At 40.1% G+C, this 19,316-nt stretch overlaps 1 protein-coding gene across 1 annotated transcript in view; it reads right to left on the reverse strand.

The window, feature by feature from the left end:
- Window positions 1–1,121: 1,121 nt before the first annotated feature.
- Window positions 1,122–19,316, reverse strand: part of LOC308661306 (TBC1 domain family member 24-like) — a gene marked incomplete at both ends in the record, with an annotated part of 29,005 nt that continues 10,810 nt past the window's right edge. The window contains 6 exons of the mRNA XM_081316226.1: window positions 1,122–1,267; window positions 3,752–4,016; window positions 5,790–5,885; window positions 7,568–7,631; window positions 13,901–14,059; window positions 17,416–18,448. Of these exons, the coding sequence (XP_081172352.1) occupies window positions 1,122–1,267; window positions 3,752–4,016; window positions 5,790–5,885; window positions 7,568–7,631; window positions 13,901–14,059; window positions 17,416–18,448 (1,763 nt within the window). The remainder of the gene's footprint in view (window positions 1,268–3,751; window positions 4,017–5,789; window positions 5,886–7,567; window positions 7,632–13,900; window positions 14,060–17,415; window positions 18,449–19,316) is intronic.

Consider the following 19,316-nt stretch of genomic DNA (forward strand, 5'->3'; position numbering starts at 1 on the left):
GTACAAGGGCAATTCGGAAATAAATCTCCATTTGATTATCAATGACAGATACTCACAGATACAGAATTTTTATTATACACATTAGAAAGCTACAACATTACATTACTTTTTGACATAATCACCATTCAAATTGAAGCACTTTTCATAACGTCTTACAAGGTTTGAAATTCCTTATTCGTAGTCGCTCAGCATCAAATCTGGGCTAAAGGGAGGGGTGATCAAAAACATCCCAACTGAACAGCTTCAAAAGTTCTTGGATGTGTCCAGCGGTGTGCGGGTGAGCATTATCATGAACCAAGACCACACTGGAAGTCAGCATACCCCGATGCTTGTTATGGATGGCTCATCTGAGTTTTTGTAACGTTTCACAGTAGACTTCTGAATTGATGGTTGAACCATGCTCCATGAACTTCATTAGCAGTACTATTTTGGCATCTTCACATTTGGCAGGATTTTCTATGGCACCACTTCCGGTGTGGTGTTGGTTCATGACAATGCTCGCTTGCACACCACTAGATGCACCCAAGAACTTTTGAAGCAATTCTATTGGGATGTTTTTGATCACACACACACACACACCATACCCCAGATTTGGTGCTGAACGGCTACTACTAAGGAATTTCAAACTTTGTAAGACGTTATGACAAGTGCCTCAATTTGAACGATGATTATGTTAAAAAGTAATGCAATGTTGTAGTTTTCTAATGTGTATAATAAAAGTTCTGTATCTGTGAGTGTCTGTCATAGAGGTTTATTTCCGAATTGTCCTTGTACCAGCCACATATTAACATTCTTGGATAATCTCTGGCTTCTTGTGTTTCATTTAATAAGCAGAATAAGCAGGCATATGATCGAATGGGAATTCCATATCTTTTTTCAAAATTAATCCTTTCAAAAGTCCAAGCAGATCAGTTATAGGTAAATATATATCATCTAATATATTTTGTTATGCTCAGGAAAATTCTGGCCAAAAGGACTGTACTAATGGGCAACTACCCAAAATATTTAAAGATCTACTCCTGATGCTTAGATGTCCATCTTTCAGTTATCACCTGATGACATGCTGTGCTTTGGAGAGGAATTTCAGTGAAAAATGTCCATCATGTGGAGGAAAAGGAAGCTCAAGTGTTTTGAAATCCCCAAACTTCTAGTAGCTGGATCTGGAAGTTTTGCTGGCAGAGAGGAGGGTTGTCAAATGTTTCACAATGTTCTGTTCTTCCATGATTCAGATTAGCATCAATATAGAGAGCCTGGCCTCCACCTCCCCCTAGGAAAAAAATCAACATGATTAGTTAAGAAATGTTTCTCACCATCTTATGGAACAGAGTTTTAGATACTGACCCTGGTCTCCTTTCCTGTTACTTGCATCTAGCAGTTTCTGACTTGAATTGAAGATGGATCTGTTGTTATATTAGACATGACACAGTTTTTATAGCATCATGGAAAGTGATGACTTATGAAAAATGTCTTAAATTGATGATTTTAGACATAAATGGTATAAATGGGTATGTCTAGTCTAATGAAAAGAAGGACCAAGGAGGGACATGATAGTACTGTTCCAATATTTGAGGGGCTCCTACAAAGACAAGGGGGTCAAACTGTTTTCCAAAGCATCAAAAGGCAAGACAAGAAACAATGGTTGAAAACCATCAATGAGCACAAAATTCTTGTCTAGATCAGGGATTATTCTGCAAAGTACATAATAGGTTTATTTGATGAATATAAGCCACCAAGGTTTATTATTCCATCCATACTAGGTAGTTCTTGTGTGTGTGTTGTTTCTATTTCTTAGATTTGGCCTGATATCAGTGAACAACATCTCCAGGCTTTGGTTAAGGATTTCAGCTAATTAAAATCCTTAACACAATAAACAATCACTCTCCTCTTATATATATCTGTAATTATCTATAGTTATCTATGAACCATCTTTCTATGAAGAACTCACCAACAAATCAAAATAAATAAAAACAAAACAATTTATATAATTGAAATTTTTAAAACAACGGTCAAACTGCAAAGCCAAGTTTTTAACAGTTGTTTGAAAATTACTTTTAAAACTCAAGAGATGTAACTATCTTTTGCAATTAGGGACAGTAGTATTCATAATAAACTACAACTGGGCAGGTTCATCAAAGCTAACTACATCATGTTGTGGCTTAATATGACAAAAGAATACAACTTAGGGGGATTGCAAGAGAATGAGATGCTCTTGTGAGCACCAACATCTTTCAAGCCTATTCTGCAGATAACTGAACTGGTTCCAACAGATGCTCTGTAATTAGCCAGATCCAGGGACATTTGGAACTTTAAAAGCTAGAGCCAGTTAATGAATTGAACTCATGAAATAATTGATGCTGGGCCCTGATCTTTTCTACTTATGTAATCAGAGCTCAGCGTTATATACTGGCTAGCAGTTTCAGTTTTCACTGACACTCTGAACAATCCACTTCTTACAGAAAAGACTGAACTGAGTTAATTCTCACTGAATTTTCTATTTGAAAATTCAAATTTTATGTGGCTTGAAATCAACCTTTTTTATGTGACTGCCATTTGTAATGACCCTACCATAAGCATCAACTTCACGTCACCATGTAGCGCTCAGCAAGTGTTTCACCTTCCGCTCCTTGAGCTGACTTGTGCTCTCTCCATCCAGCAATCATTTCCTTCTTAGCTACTCCCTTGCCACAGTTACTTTTCACAGCAAAAAAACCCCATACAGGCTGTTGAACAAGAGGCAGCATGGCAAAGCCAGCTCTTGGTGAAAGTGCAGGAGAGAGCAAATAAACTATGGTGGCACATTGTCATTCACCAAGAAAGAGAATCCTAAGCACTGCAAGTTGAGACAAGGTGCAAGGTGGGAGTTCCAGCCAATAAGAAATCACCAAGCACCTAAAAAACAACAACCCCAACACCTTGCCTCATTTCTTCTGGAGGAGGAGAGAAAGGCTTAGCTTTCCAACCCCAGAGAACATTTGTACTGCTCTCCTTTATGGGAAAGGTCTTAGTTTGCTTTCACTTCCTCTAATGCTGAATTCAAGTAGAGTCTGCTGGCAAATTTATAAGCAAAGATGAGAGTAGGAGAAATTTTTTTAGAAGTATTTACATAACCAGAAGTCAGCCAAGTAACTCACAATATTAGCTATGTTTAGATTTTGAGATAGACATGCTGGTTCAACACTAGATGAAGGGAAGTAGGTGGAAGCAAGAGCTAGGAGCTAGAAGGAAGAAACAAGGTCAAGCATATGTGATGTTGTGGAGGAGTGAGAAAAGTAGTCAAGAGAAAGGCACACAGAGGAAACAGGTGGATTTGTAAGTGACAGATTAAGGAAGAAAGAAAAGAGAAAACAGGGCGAAAAAAAGCAAATGTAGCAATACTCCTGGAACAAAGGGTTTTATTGCAAGTCCCACTTGTTAGGATGTTGAGAGGATGATGATGATGGTCATAATGGTCATGATGATGATGATGTAACTGGTTCTATATGAACATTTCTCCTTCATATGTTTTGGTAGGACAACCTTGCCAAAAGTTCCTCATGACCCTTTACCATATTGACTTTCTCCTATACATCTTTTTCCTATCCCAAAATATACTGTAGGTTGTGATCATCCCAGTTCAGCTGTGGTTGACTTTATTTGTTAAATAAGCAGCACCAAAATAACATTTGATTTGAGGATTAGGGGCAGGGGGTGCCAGAAATGTGTATGGTGCTTAGATCTACAGATTATCCACAAGGTTTGTTTGCATCATTACCTATGATGATTCCTTCCTGGTTTCCAGACATAAACATGGAAGCTGTTTTGGAGGGCAACCTGAAGTGTCTAATTGCCAGAAAGGGAGAGAGACGGCATTTAATTGTTTCTAGCTTTGGTACAGTGAGGTGATTTGAGCTGGTTGTTTTCTGACTCTCCAAAGAAAAGGGAGATGGAGAACGCTGGCGTTGGGAACAAGGTAGAGCTTTAGCTTGTTCTGGCTTCTTGATGAAGACCCATTCATATCGCTCCATTTTAGGATGCACCTTTTAAGAAAAGACAATATCAATCAGGGATATTTTGGAACTCACCACCCAGAACAAACAGGCATTTCCCTCCCCCTCCCCCTCCCCCCGGGATCCAGAGTTTTGGTGTCGTTTTGGAAAGGAGGGTTAAAACAGCCCTATCCTCTCCTTAATTGGAGTGTTTGTCCCACAAAACAGAACTGAAATCTGACAAGGGTACAAGAGTACAGTAGCTAAAAAGAAATCAAACCAGAAAGACATCAGAGAAATGGGAAAGAGAAGCCTCGAACACAAAGGAGAGCACCATAGCAGTGGTCTTCAAGCAAAATAAAACTGCAGTTCTTGGCCCTGTAAGATCAGCTAAGAGACAAAGGAGGAAAAGAGTCTGACCAGTGTCTACAAACCCAAGCAAGCCTACAAACCAGGTCCAGAAAGAGAGGACTGTAAGCACTGGGGGGAGAGAAAAGCCCATAACAAAATCTATGGAGAGAAACGGGTTTTCACATGCAAGGGACTGAGGCTGGCTACAAGAGCTGAAGACCTGGGGAAAAGAAAATATTTAAAGAAATAACTGGACTTTCTTATTTTCTTTGAAGACATTTCGCTTCTTATCCAAGAAGCTTCTTCAGCTCTTCAGAGAAAAGGAAGAATCTCCATAGATATTTAAATAAAAAATTAAGGTAGGGAAACATAGTGCTACAAACACTATGAACATCACCATAGAACGTAGAGATAAGAATGTATAAATTAGGATAAAATCATTGTAAACTGTAATGGGAAACCTGTAGATTCAGAAAGGTGGGAAACTAGAAACACGCTTACAGTTAGCATTAAGGTTACAAGTAAGGAAAGGAGTTTAATTTTGTACAAAAGCAGTTTTTGTAGAGAGAGTCCTAACTGTGAAAAATTGGTACATTTAGCAAGGACTGCACAGGAATAGGAAGCTCTAAAGGAAAGATGCATAAACTACAAGTTGTACTAAACTCCCTGATGTTACACAACCACATGTTGGTGGCATACTATGACATGATTTGTATGTAATTACAATTTTAGTAAATATTTAAGTTTTGGCTTAAGCTGGTCAGAAGGGCTTGTTTCAAGGTTGGAACCTTAGTATGTTGTGAGGAGAAAGAATAATCAGATATTGTGGATTTGGGAGAATCAACTAGATTAATAGCTAGTGGAGTGGGCCAAGCAATTTCTATATATGTAGAGTGGCTATGCAATATGTACCATGCTACACTTCACTGGAGGTGACTGTGGAAGAACATCCAATGAAGTAATATTGGTGGGAGGAGAAGCCTCACATCTTTTGAGAGGGCATTCAGGGACATGGTTTTATTTTGGAATAATGAGACAGTTTTCATTCTTTGCAGATGTAGGACTCACCTGAAGCCCCAAAATACATGAGCTCTATTTTCTAATTTTCATCATACCTTTAGGTGGAGGGTTACACTGATGGTCAGATTTAGTTCAGACTGACCAGTGCATATAAGGAACTGAAAGAAAGTACTTATAAAACCAATATATTCTCCATCATGGATCCCTGGTGGCACAGTGGTTAGAATATAGTATTGCAGGCAAACTCTGCCCACAGCCTGGAGTTTGATCCTGACGGGCTCGAGGTTGACTCAACCTTCCATCCTTTTGAGATCGACAAAATGAGGAGCCAGATTGTTGGGGGGCAATATATGCTGACTGTATAAACTACTTAAGAGAGTGCTGTGAAGCACCATGGTGCAGTATACAAGTCTACCTGCTGTTACTATTGCTATGGAAGTAAGTTAAACTTACTGTAAAAATAAAGCATTCTCCTGTGCCAAAGAAGCTTGTTGTTCCTCCCCGTTTTTTCCTTTCATTCCAGTCAGAGGAAAGAAATGCTCCACATACCTGAATGGGAGTAAGATGTGAGCAATTACGTATGGTTTCCTGATAATCAAAAAGTCTCAAGGAAATCTATGATCACAGAAGACCACTTAAACTCTTACTGTATTCAAACCATCCAGTGAAGAAAAAAATGGGGCTATCAAGTAAAGTGGAGATGTAGTTTAAAAACATGTTGTTGTTATTATAATCTTCCACTTATTTTATGAGGGCACCCTGGAGCAGAACATTAGGGACAAGGCTCTAGTATCTCCTTTTGATGCATATACAGGTTTAGGGGAGCAGTTTTGAATACGTTAATCCACTGAAGTTTTGCTTCATAAATACCCTGCACTTCCAGTGTGACTAATGTAGTAAAGGAATACATACAATTCCAGGCAGCAAAGACTAAAAAAACAATCAGTAAAATGCATAACCAAAGATTAGAAATAGCCAAGTAGTTGAAGATAGAACAACAAAATAACGCTGGAGTTTTGGGAACCAAAATCAGATCTTTCTCTGGCATCCAAGAGGATGAGGGTGGAGGTTCATTCTCTGAGCTTGTGGGTTGGTTTCCGAACATTTCAATACCAGGCTAGGTAACATCTTCATTGGAGATGAAGACCCTCACTTGATGTGACCCCCTCACAAGACCCATCACAAGACACTCACCTGATGTAACCTTCCCATCACAAGACTGACTGACCGCACAAAGCCTTTATAAGCAGAAAAACACTGACACTGACATCCCCTAAACTTCACTGGTAACACAACATTTGGAAGCCAACCCATAAGCTTGGAGAACAAACCGCTACCCTCATCCTACACACAAGCTAGAGATATTCACCACCATTGCAATCCAAGAGGATGTCAGGCAATGGTCACGGGAGATAATGTTCAGAGATGAGGCTCTTTTATCTGAAATATGCTATTCTTAGTAACCCAGCATGATGTTCATCCTGTAAATTTAGGACCTGGAAGCAACTTAAAACTTGTCCAGGTGTTAACGCTTCTAAGTGTGTGTTTGAGACTGAGATGTACACCTTTCCATATAAAGCTGTGAGCAAAAAGAAATGTGTGTCATATAAGAATTGCCTGCAATTTCCTTTCGAGTGGTTGGCGTTCACAGTCGGCGGCAAACTTGGTGAAACAACCCTTGGAATGCTTCCCCTTCCTCCTCATCAGGCAGGAAATGGATACTCAATATACAAATTATTACCTTTGAAAGTGTCTCTGATAGGAACACATTCATTCATTCATTTGTATTGATTAAATGGTTCCCCCCCTATTCTTTTTTTTGGTTGCAATTAGTGTGATTTATTCTTGAAACAATCCTCAACAAACAGTCACATGTAAAAACTTCCTGATTGTTTTATAAAGCCCCTTATCTTTTCTTCAATCCTTGTCTTTTTTCCAACCCTCCATTAGCCTCTCAGACATCTACTTACCTCCATCATCAGCATTCTTTAAAAAATACTCCTGATTTAATAAGACTTAGCATGTAGACATTTGAGAGAGTTGTGCATCCTTTTTACATAGAAGTAAATGAATGCATGTTTGTGATTTAAGCACAGAATTTTGTTTTTAGCCTAGAAAACACATGTTGCATATGACTTTGGATAATTCCTGTTTTATTATAGCCCCATAGATGGAAGATCCCACTAACTCAGAATTTTTTGAGACACCGTATACAGAACTAAATCACTTACTTCTCCCAGTGTGTTTTTTAACAACAGTAAAGTTGGCTCATAGCCTTCACAGCAGGAATAAAACCTGTAGGAAGCAAAAATGGGATGAAATGAATCCCCTGCTAATAGCTGGGAAAGCAATTCCTTGATGGCATTGAGACGGAGATGGCTTGAACAGTGGAGCATGTTATTCTTAGTGCTTTATTAATAAGCCTAGAGCAAGAAAAACAACAAGTGGATGGAAACCAGGCAGACTCTGAAATAGAAGTGATCTAGTTACCTTGCAAGTTTTACATTATCTGAGATCCATCTACTTATTGAATATGTACGCAGTAGAACAAACTCCATTTTTCATGCAGAGGATTTTCTGCTATAAATCTTCTAAATATTCCTACCATTAGGAATGGGTGATGAAGATGATGAAACTTGCAGAGATGGCTAAATTAACTTCTTTGATCAGAGAAAAAAAATACTTAATTTATGGCTGATTGGAAACTCTTTAAAGACTTTTTGCATGAATGGGGAAAAAATGCACCTATGACCCATGGTTTTGATGATTAGAACAAAATTGGATAATAGAAAAAAGTGAGCTTTTTTATAATAATCAAATAAGAGATAATTTTGTAATTGTACTTATGTTTGCTGCAAAGGATATCAGACACATCTTCCTATTTCTTTTTAACTTTTGTTTCTGTACCCACCTTCCTTCCTTCCTTCCTTCCTTCCTTCCTTCCTTCCTTCCTTCCTTCCTTCCTTCCTTCCTTCCTTCCTTCCTTCTTTGTGTTACTTTTAATGTTCCTTTTAAAATTTGCAATAACAATGTACATTTTTTTCCTATATCCTTTTTAAATATGCCATTTTTAAACTCCTTGTGGAGTCCTCAGAGCAATGATTTAAAGGATCAGGACAAAGGGACATCTCTGCCAGGAGCAATGGAACAAAATGTAGAGAGTAAAAGAGGTGATCTTGAGGAAAATATGCAAGAACCTTAGACAAAGGAGCTGAGATATTATTTAAGTCCTGGGAAACAAGGTAATATTTGGAAGTGGCTCAGGCAGATATCTCTCTAATTCACTGGAGTATAAGAAGTAGGGGTGGGGGTAGGTGCAGAATATTCTTGTTTACATGGTTCTCCTATTATAGCCCATCTCAACAAAGTATAGTTCTGGTCTTCCTATGGAGCTGATTTTCTACTCCTGTCTACCCAGTAGGCTGAAAGACACTAAATTGAACGTGAAGGTGCTAAGATGTTGGGAAGCACTGTTGATCCTTTCATTTATCTAAAAGCCTTATTACCACTATTGCTAAGCACTCCTTGTCTTCATTTCTCTCTCCTCTTTTAGGATAGCAGGAGAGTTCCTCTTGCCCTGCACACCTCTTACCTTCTGCCCTTGAACTAAGCCTCATGATGCTTTATATGCAGTTTAGTGAGCACAGATGGGACTAGCAAGTCAGTTGTTAAATGAAGCTGTCACTTAAATGAAACTGTGACTGTTCCCTTTGAAGTTACTTAAGCTTTCTTTGCCTTACAGATCTGCATGGCCATACATGTGAGAACTGGTCACAAAGTTACTTTTTCATCACCATCATAAATGGTCACTAAATGAGTATCACCTATATAAAACCTTTTCCTCTTTGGATTTCCAGAGCAATTTGTTCCAGCACCTCTTGTTTTTGTGTTTGACATGACTACATACAGTAAAATGCCCGGAGGAGTAGCAGCTGGTAATGACTGCCAACAAGTCATTGTTATGTTAAATCCATAAAGGAAAAGCCAAACTGTTCCTTCAGACCCACCAGTATTCCTTTCTTTATTTAAAAGTGGCCACCCAATTCAACCAAGGTGATTCCCGCCCCCGCCCCCCAAAAAAGAAAGAAAAAAGAAAAAACTGTAACTTTTTTTTCAAAATCATAATACATACATCTACAGTATAAACAATAATGAGATAATGTTGTTCCATGTTGTATAATAACTGCAAAGTGGACATTTGGAAGCCATAATTTCTGCTAAGTGAAGCAGGTAATTGCTCACATAAAACCTGAATGCATCATAATCTCCATGGCACATGCAGGATCCTGACACAGATTCCTGGGTTTGGAATCAGACAGCTTAACTGTGGTTGTAAAAAGAGTGATAATTTTAATATAGGTGTACCTTGACTATCAGACGCTCCAAGCTGTAATATTCACACCATTAAGGATGTCTTAGATTCGTCTTTTGAGAGGGCATGAGGTTTTCCCACCCCTCCCAACACATCCTTAAGCTGTTCCTATTCTATTGTTGCTAAAGTACCTCCCCAATGTACATGGATTTCTAAATATTTCCCTTCAATTTTGAAAATATGTATAAGGAAAATGGCTAGAACACAGTTGAAGGTACCTCCCCCCCCAATGACTAAAAGGCCAGTTGGTTATATGAACTGTGTGAACTGCAGAGAAGATCCTAAGGGCAGGCATGGGGGCATTCCAAAATATTAATATAAATGGGTCTTCTATCATTACCAGGATTTCAGCCATTTCCCACATATGCCTTTCACAGCATGGCCAAGAAATTACAACTTTGGTGGCCACACCCCAAAGCACCGCTAATGTTGATTCATTCAATGTCTTCTGCCCTCTTCCCTGCAGGCTCCTTTCTGGATGGCAGAATAAGAGGTAGGCCAGTGCAAAGCCATATCATTTCACTCTACTGAGCCATCTCTATTATGATCTCTGGAATGATTTGTTTCACGTTAGTGGCTTCTTGTGAAGAAGCCAGAGTTTTTCCTGTGATATTAGCAATCAAGAGCAGTAAGGGTGAGCTACTTCACTCTGGTGGAGATTCACCAGAAGATTGCTGAACATCAGAAAAGAGGCTATTTCCTCATGGTTTGTTAGGTATGCCCAGGGCTTTTTTTCGTTCCATCACCTTTTTTTTTTTTTGCAAAAAAAGAGCTCCCTCTATTGGCTTTAAGAGTAGGCAATCTTGGCTGTTTTTTATGACTCGTGGACTTCAACTTCCAGAAATCCTGAGCCAGCATGCTGAGGGGAAAGAGAGAGGTTTCCAAGCTGAGCCATGCTGGCTTAGGAATTCTGGGAGTTGAAGTCCTTGAGTCATAAAAGAGCCAAGGTTGCCTACCATGCACTAGAGGAGGACATTAAAATTATTTACAAGGTTTCTTCTTTAGGAACTAAACTTTTAGAATCTAAAACAGCTAATTCAAAAAAGCCAACAGGAAAGAACCTCACATTTTTCATCTGCTTCTGTCTTTTGGAAGGTAAAATTAGATAACAAAATAATCTATTTCCTATGTTAACATCTCTGCAATGAAATCAATAAAGGTAACAGGAAAGAAATGAGAAACATTTTTCTCAATGTAATATGTCTAATTTAGCTGATGCTAGAAAACAAATAGTATCTTTTGTATATACTAGAGTATATAAACCACTTTATATTAAACAATTCTTAAGAATGAAATATTCCTAATTTGGACTTTACATTTACTGTTTGGACTGTTGTGTGTTTTGAAAAATAGATTATTTAGAATCTAGTTATGTTGCACTTCAGTCTTTAAATAATTAACCTAGTATATACATAACAATATATGATGTTTTCCATGGTGAGCTTAACATCAATAACATCATTTATTAAAAAGGCTAAAATAATTTCTGGTGGTATCATCTGTACATTAAAATTTTGTTTAGTCACAATCTTTCAAAAGATGTTACATATGTGCATAAGTGTAGTCAGTAGCATATGCCTTTTTAAAAATATCAAACATGCAAAGAAACAAAAATAAGTCCAAAATATCTGTATTACATCCAGAAATGCCAACTTTGCAACCAATATTTCTCATCCATATCTATGGCACCCTAAGGATACCTGCATACATGCAAATGCTTCTCTGGGATCAGTAACTCAGCAGGGATTGCTTTTTCCTTCCAGTAACAGATTGCTGGGAAATACCAAACATGGCCTTGAGAATTCCAATGTTTGTTACAAATTTTTCTGGATGTGGTTGGAAAGAGGATATTTGGCACCGGAGACCACTGCCACGAGGAACACAGCTCTGGGTCGGGGTTCGGAGCAGCTCCAGGTGGGGGCTCAGCACGGGCCGTGGCGTGGCAACTGCAGGGAGGGGAATCCCCAAGGCACCTATGGGGAGGGGAATCCCCAAGGCATGTGGCTCCGAGCCACAGGGGCGGGGGTGCAAAGGACGGGCGGTGACGCTATAGCAAGACACTGGCATCGCTCCCAGTGACAGCACCTGTGAGTTCCGGCACCTTTTCTTTTTTTTAGAAAAGAAGCACTGGGTATGCCTAAAAGTGAGGGGCTGCTTTGTGAAGTTCCCTCAGAGGGGTTCTTCCATTAAATTTCTTTAATCAAAGTATTACTTCATAATAATCTAAGCATAGGAAAGGTGCGCCCCATCAGGCTAAAGAGAGAAATTTATTCTACAAGCTTTGAGGAGAGATCCGTTCCATTGGCTCCTTCCTTCCCTCATCTGACATTTGCTATTTCCTGAATATTTCAATTTGAAATTAATCATAGCAAGAATATGCTGGTTTAAGAAGGATAGCCTTGGTTTGCTTCTTTCTTCCTCTTTTCTTTCTCCTTCTTAGACAGTTCTATTCTAGATCTGAATGCTGAAATTAGAGGCTATTTTGATTTTACTAATCTTATGTAAGCCATTCTGAGAGACTATAGTTGGAGAAGAGTAAAACTGTTGTAACAAATAAATAGTACATGCTCCAGGGTAATCAACTTCTTGAACTTTTCTCTCTCTCTTTTTTTGGCATCTTAGATTATTTTTCTCTAATCTGATGCATTTCAGAAATTTTGGGAGTTATAGTACTCATATCTAGGAAGACTGCCTAGTTAAGGTCCTGAAAAATACCTAATACCTGAAGATCCAGTTGTGATAAATCTCAGTATTACTTGTTTTCAAAAATACCTCACAACCCACCCACCCCATTTCTCTCTCTGTGTGTGTTTGTTTGTGTGTGTGTGTGTGTGTGTGTGTGTGTGTCTTCTCATGTTATATTTTTCAAAGTTGAAAGTTTGAAAGTTCCAAGGCGCTGGAAATTTTAAAGATCCTACCCCTGCATTTTCTCTGGTGTTCTCCCCATTTGTCCTGAATATGTGCTGATTAGGATCATTCAAAAGAAAGCAATGAGACACTGATTTCAGTGGCAGCTTTCTAATTGCGTCTTCTGCCAAAGGGTACATTTCCAGAGAAATTTACCTATGCTACTGTCTGAGCACTCTACGTGGAAATTGCTTCTGATGAGCAAATATCCAAATTGGGAAGCATATTGCTTAGAGGTTTCATAGCCCACGCTGAGCCCACAAGAGTCTATTATTTGTTTAGTGAACAGAGATGGGATAGGCACTAAGACTGTGCGGCACTTTGGATATTATCTTTGTAAAGTGATTTGGAACTCAAGGGAGCATGAACATAGTACCTTTAAATTATCCCAAGGTTGTTGTGGGTGGGTAGACAACATTTCAAAATGCTGCAGGCTAATATTGTATTCATGCACCTGCTCTTTCTGAAGGTTAATCCTGAAGCACTAAGCAGCCTTAATAAGCATACACTCAGGCTTAGGGGTCCAACAACACTACACTAAGAACTCCCAAATATAAGGAATTGGTCACCTTGGCATCCTTTTCTGTGCTTTTCTACCTAAAAGATTGGATTCAGACACTCTCACAGTTTCCCAGTTTATTTTTTAGCTATGCCATAATCCAAGATCATTCCAGGAAAAGATCAAGAACTCCCAAATACTGGAGCCAAAGAGGGTGACATTTAAGAATCACAGGATACTTGGCCCTCATTTGAGTTTAAGGAAGGTGCATAAACCATAATTCTTATTCTGAATGTTTGCTCAGTCTTTAAATTTTTTTTAGTAAGCTTCCCAAGTGCTTCGTTTTATGAAGATCTAGAACTGCCTTGTCCATTCATTGTGAACACTGTACTTGTCTTTAGTTAAATATGTGGAGTTCTCAGCTATGCCAAGACCAATTATAGTGTCAGTATTATAAGCACTTAAATGGACTGTATGAATAAATATTAAATCCTCCACAATTGTTTAAGGTGACTTTTTTTAAAAGCACATCAGTATACTGACTGCATTAGAATTTTAGACTAAACTTGGTTTCTTTGATTTTGATCACTTGGAACATGGAGATTTTATAATCTTTGTAACTGCCAAACCTATTACTCCGTAAAATACGATGCTCTTGTTTCTAATGTTCTATTCAGTTCCTTGTGCTAATTCTTTAACTGGTCTAACTTTTATAGCACTGTTCAGTTTATTATTTGCCTTAATAAGTGTCACATTTTGGCTATACTATGAAAATATGGCCCTTACCTTCGCAAGCTGTATCCATTTTCAGAAGTTGAGAATAAAAGAACAGGTGGGTATAAAGAAAATCGTTCTGGGATCCAGGACCACACAATGCGCATTTCTTCAGCTTTAACAATGGTGGAACTAAAATTATGTGCATTCACAATGAGGTGGAATGGTTGTCTGTGCAATGGGAAAAGAAAAGAGTCACTCTAATCAAACTATAATTCCAAAGAGATTGACTTTTAGGATAGAGAAGGCACTTTTTGCAAGTAATTCTCAAGCAGGAACAGCTGCTGATATATTACATCCTGGAACTGCAATGGTACAGGACACACAATGGCCATAAACTCTGGGACTTATTTTAGAGCAAGGATGGTCATGTGATCTGCTGGTTGTTCAGCTTTCCTTATTCTTTTTACATTTACAACTACATTTTATTTATTTATTTATTTATTATTGGGACTTATATGCCGCCCTATCTCCCGAAGGACTCAGGGCGGCTAACAACAATAAAACACAATAATACAAATGTTAAAAAAGATTAAACTAACAAGCCCCAGTGATAAAATATTAAAAGCATTTTTTTTAAAAAAAACAAACCGATCGTCAGTCCAGGTCAGCCTGATGGAAAAGAAATGTTTTGAGGTCGCGATGAAAGGACCGGAGATCCGGGGCCATCCGGAGCTCAAGGGGAAACTGATTCCACAGGGCAGGTGCCCCCACAGAGAAGGCCCTTCCCCTGGGGGTTGCCAGCCGACATTGTCTAGCCGACGGCACCCTGAGGAGGCCCTCCCTGTGTGAGTGCACCGGGCGATGGGAAATCGTTCCTGGCAGCAGACGGTCCTGCAAATATCCCGGGCCTAAGCCATGTAGGGCTTTATAGGTAAGAACCAGCACCTTAAATCTCACCCGGAGGGCAACCGGTAACCAATGCAGCTCACGCAGGAGGGGTGTAATATGGGAGTATCGGGATACTCCCATCACAACCCGCGCGGCCGCATTCTGCACCAGCTGGAGCCTCTGGGTGGTCTTCAAGAACAGCCCCATGTAGAGAGCATTGCAGTAATCTATATGGGAGGTAACGAGCGCATGAGTGACCGTACATAGAGCATCTCGGTCCAGATAGGGGCGCAACTGGCGCACCAGGCGAACCTGGGCAAAAGCCCCCCTGGCCACAACTCCTATATGATCTTCAAAACTGAGTCGTGTATCCAGGAGGATGCCTAAGTTGTACGCCCTATCAACGGGAGGTAACACCTCTCCTCCCATAACCAAAGATGGAACCTCTTGGACTAAACAAGATGCCGGTACGTAGAGCCACTCAGTCTTGGCCGGGTTGAGCTGGAGCCTGTTCTTCCCCATCCAGATTCGTACCGCTTCCAGGCAGTGGGACATTACGTCGAGGGCATCACTGGGTTGGTTCGGGGTGGAGATGAAAAGCTGGGTATCATCAGCATATTGATGATACCTCACCCCGAAACCACGGATGATCTTGCCCAGTGGCTTCATATAGATGTTGAACAGGAGGGGAGAGAGGACCAACCCCTGGGGCACCCCACAACTAAGGGGCCTCGGGGTTGACCTCTGCCCTCCTGCCAACACCATCTGCGAATGGCCCGAGAGGTAGGAGGAGAACCACCGTAAAACGGTGCCTCCCACTCCCAACCCCCCAAGACGTCGCAGCAAGATACCATGGTCGATAGTATCAAAAGCCGCTGAGAGATCTAATACGACCAGGACAGAGGAATAACCCCTATCCTGGGCCCGCCAGAGATCATCCACCAGCGCGACCAATGCCGTCTCCGTGCTGTACCCGGGCCTGAAACCCGACTGGTTTTCCTTCTGGGTCATCTTTGGATGAAGCATAAGATATCATACGCTCTTCAAACCAGAACTGTGTTAAGAGATGGTTGCTCATTGTTTTAATGAAAGCTGTCATATTAACAGAATAACAGAGTTGGAAGGGACCTTGGAGGTCTTCTACTCCAACCCCTGCTCAAGAAGGAGCATTGGTTAATAGTTCTCACTGTTAGGAAATTTCTCCTTAGTTCTAGGTTACTTTTCTGCTTGATTACTTTCCATCCATCTTGCCCTTTGCTATCAGTGTGCCCTCTTGTATCAGAGGTGGATATTAGTTATTTTCAAGACTTCTGGGATAGAAATACTTCCCTCCCCCCCTCCACATACACAAATATATGCATATACATGTAAAGTAGACAACCTCCCTTAGACAATCTATTATTCCCAGCACTGAAATTAAGTTTACTTTACTTTACAGATGTTCAGTGTCTTTAGGTTTCAGGAATTGATGCCGAATCTGATATTAGAGGTGATTTTAAGCATGGCGCATCTTGCCAATGCTAATGATCGAAATGTCCATTTCATTTATCTGGGAAAGTGCCCATGCATTTGCATCCCACTCAAGAGAGGGAGCACCAATCTAAAAGGCAGATGGATTCTGCTATAATGTTGGTGCCTCCCCCCTCCCCACCAGACACACTTTTTCAGGCCACTTGACCATTAATGGTATGCTGGCAGTCGTACTCCAAAATGGGGACAAGACCAGGAGAAAAGTGGGGCAGGAGGAGAACACACTTCTCAATTAAATGTAATATATTGCACTCACAGACCAATCTTCAAAATAAAACATATTAGAAACAAAATAAGCATAAAATCAGAAAACAGGATAAGAGTGTTACTATTGGTGATGGATTCATCAGCAGTCAGTCAGAGTGTGACTAGTCTTAGCACATAGGGAATTTTTAAATATCATCCTTCCAGTTATGAGCTAAATACAGTTAGGCTGATTATTCAATTGCAACTACTGGAGAGATTCTGGAAGCAACACTCCAGCTTTGCACGGGGCAGATCCTGAAGCCTTGGGGTCGGACCTTGATATTAGTTCTGTATGTTCTTTTGGAAAAAAAAACATCTGCTGTCAGGAATGGGCTTTGGAAGCCCATGTTCTATAATTCAGACTTAGCAATGAGGTCTGGCTAAAACGAAATCCTACTCTTAAGTTCTGATATAACTCAGAGAAATATAAAGCACAGTAAGGCTTAAACCATATACCTACAGTAAATGCAGACCCCAATGGTAGATTGCATATGACATTGTTAAAACTCATGGAAATTTAAACCAATTTGCTTTCAGGGCTATTATTGATGTATCCTCATGCTTATTTCTACATTTTTTTACAAAGCTGTTATAAATCTAACATGGCTCAAATTTGTTGTTATACTTTTTAGAAACTTCATAGATGACTAGTACTACCTACTGACATGATTATCTAATATGTTTTATGAGGTCTGTAAACTTACAGTGCTTAGGGCAGACTGATTATGGCAGTTGTAGACTAGAATCTCTCTGTGGGGGAAGGCATATTTTACTGTGATTGATAGGATGGGTAGAAAATACTCTGCATGAGTTATTCTACTTGATTAGGTTCTCCAGTCATTTAGAGTGGTATTGTATAGCATCTCATAACTGGAAATGCTATGGCATGTCTGAAAATATAGTAAAGAGGGGTCTTTTACCTGTGCTGCACCACTGTTACTCCTTTATCCACCAGAGCCTTCCGGTTAGCCATCTGAAGAAGCCAGATTTCTTTGCGGGAGAAAAGTCGGATGCCAAATGCTTTCTCTAAAAGCTTTTCAGGTGCCAAGTATTCATGAATGTCCCACAGGAAAGCCTGCAAGCTTCCCTTGATGTCAACCACCTCTTGTCCTCTTGAGGTCATAAAGAGCCGGTATTGCTTCAGCAGTGCCAGAGCAATGCGGTAAAGGACTTTTTGCCCCTCCAAGAGATACACGTCAAAGATGCGAATGACATAATTAAAGGGAAGATCATCAAAGAGCCACACCAGCCACTCAGAGTACACCTCCAAGATGTCTGATGAACTTGCTATCAGTTGATGAGCAGCTGGGCAGTGCTTATTGGCTAAGTCCCCAAAGGTCATGCAGGAGGCCTCATGAGCCAGGAAGGACTGGTCTATGTAGGTGGTGTGGGGAGCCTTGGAGTAGAGGAGTCGGCAAGTCAACTCAAAGCATTGGGCCTCATCTTGGCTGTAATGGAGAAGCAGAGCAATCACAGCTGGGAGCAAAGGACAGTAAGTAATCTCAGGGTACAGATTGGAAATGCAGATAAGTATTTTCTTCAAAGCTGTTATCCCTTCTGGACTGAGGCAGTATTCAGGCATGATGCTTCCTTCCAGGAATTCAGGCAAGGGATCCAAACTTTCACTCTGGTTTCCAAATAACTTGCTGGCAACATCTCGGTAGACGAAGGCATCAGCAGTCATTAGCCGACATGGTATTTCTTGGATAATGTGCTGGTAAGCCTTTGCTCTCAGGGTATGGCTTCCAGCCCAACATCCTTCCCTTGCTAGTTTCTTTAGCTCTTTCCTAGAGTTGCCAAGGAACTGCTCATGAGAGTCCTGATGATTATTCAGCTTGGGGATTTTGCTCTGGTCCACAAATACACTGCAGCCTCGGCAGGAAGCTGGATTACTATCCCCTATCCCAGCTTTGGCAATGATCTGCACAGGTTGTTTAATTGGATTAACTGTCTCTGTAGAATAAAGACATTATGTTGAGTGCAATTTATCTACTATCTGACAGCTTGCTTAATGCTGCTTGACAAGTATGGGGGGGGGGAACCCTGTGTTTAAAATGATAAACAGTAATTTGCCATTTGCTCTTAAGCTTCCATTTCATTCATTAGGTAGTTGGTCTTACCAATCAGAATACCTGTTAGAAATTGAAGCGTAGCGCAATAAAAGATTTTCACTATGGCAGGGTCCAATACTGAATATGATGCTATATTTTTTAAAAATGGGCTTTATTTATCTAAAGGATAATCACAATATATTTCTCAAAATGGCTATAAAAGAATATTTTATAGTCAGTCAACACAGCAAATACCTGTGTCAAATACAAGATTGTCAAGATGCTTCAGAAGATGAAGCTTTCCATCCACAAATCTTTTAGTTTACAGTGAAAAAGTTCACTGTAACATAGCTCTGGACTGTTCTGAGCACTGCAGAAATTCAGACTCTACAAGGACGGACACAAGCACATTTTTCTCTGAGAGAGAATGAAAGCAACAAGAGGTAAGACATTATAGCTATATTATCTAATAGGAAAAATTTGGTGCTATTAGGACTGCATAGCCCAAAGTCTTTCCACGTTGGAAATCCTTGTATCTTTTTGCATCGGTCCCTTGTCCTTCCCATTTCTTCTTTCTCTTCCTCCCCACCTACTCCCTTAGATGCTTCCTAGAGAAACAGAGGTGCTGTAACGTTACTCTGCAGTGCCCAAAAGAAATTAAAGAAAAGAGCCATGGAACATTGCTTTCTTTGAGCTAGGAGAAAAGGACAGCGTGTGCTAGGCACAAAGAAGGAGAAGAAAGGTGAAAAATGTCAGCAGAGAGAAAGGGG

The sequence above is a fragment of the Vipera berus genome (genome assembly GCF_964194415.1).
Source record: "Vipera berus genome assembly, chromosome: 2".
NCBI classification, from domain to species: domain Eukaryota; kingdom Metazoa; phylum Chordata; class Lepidosauria; order Squamata; family Viperidae; genus Vipera; species Vipera berus.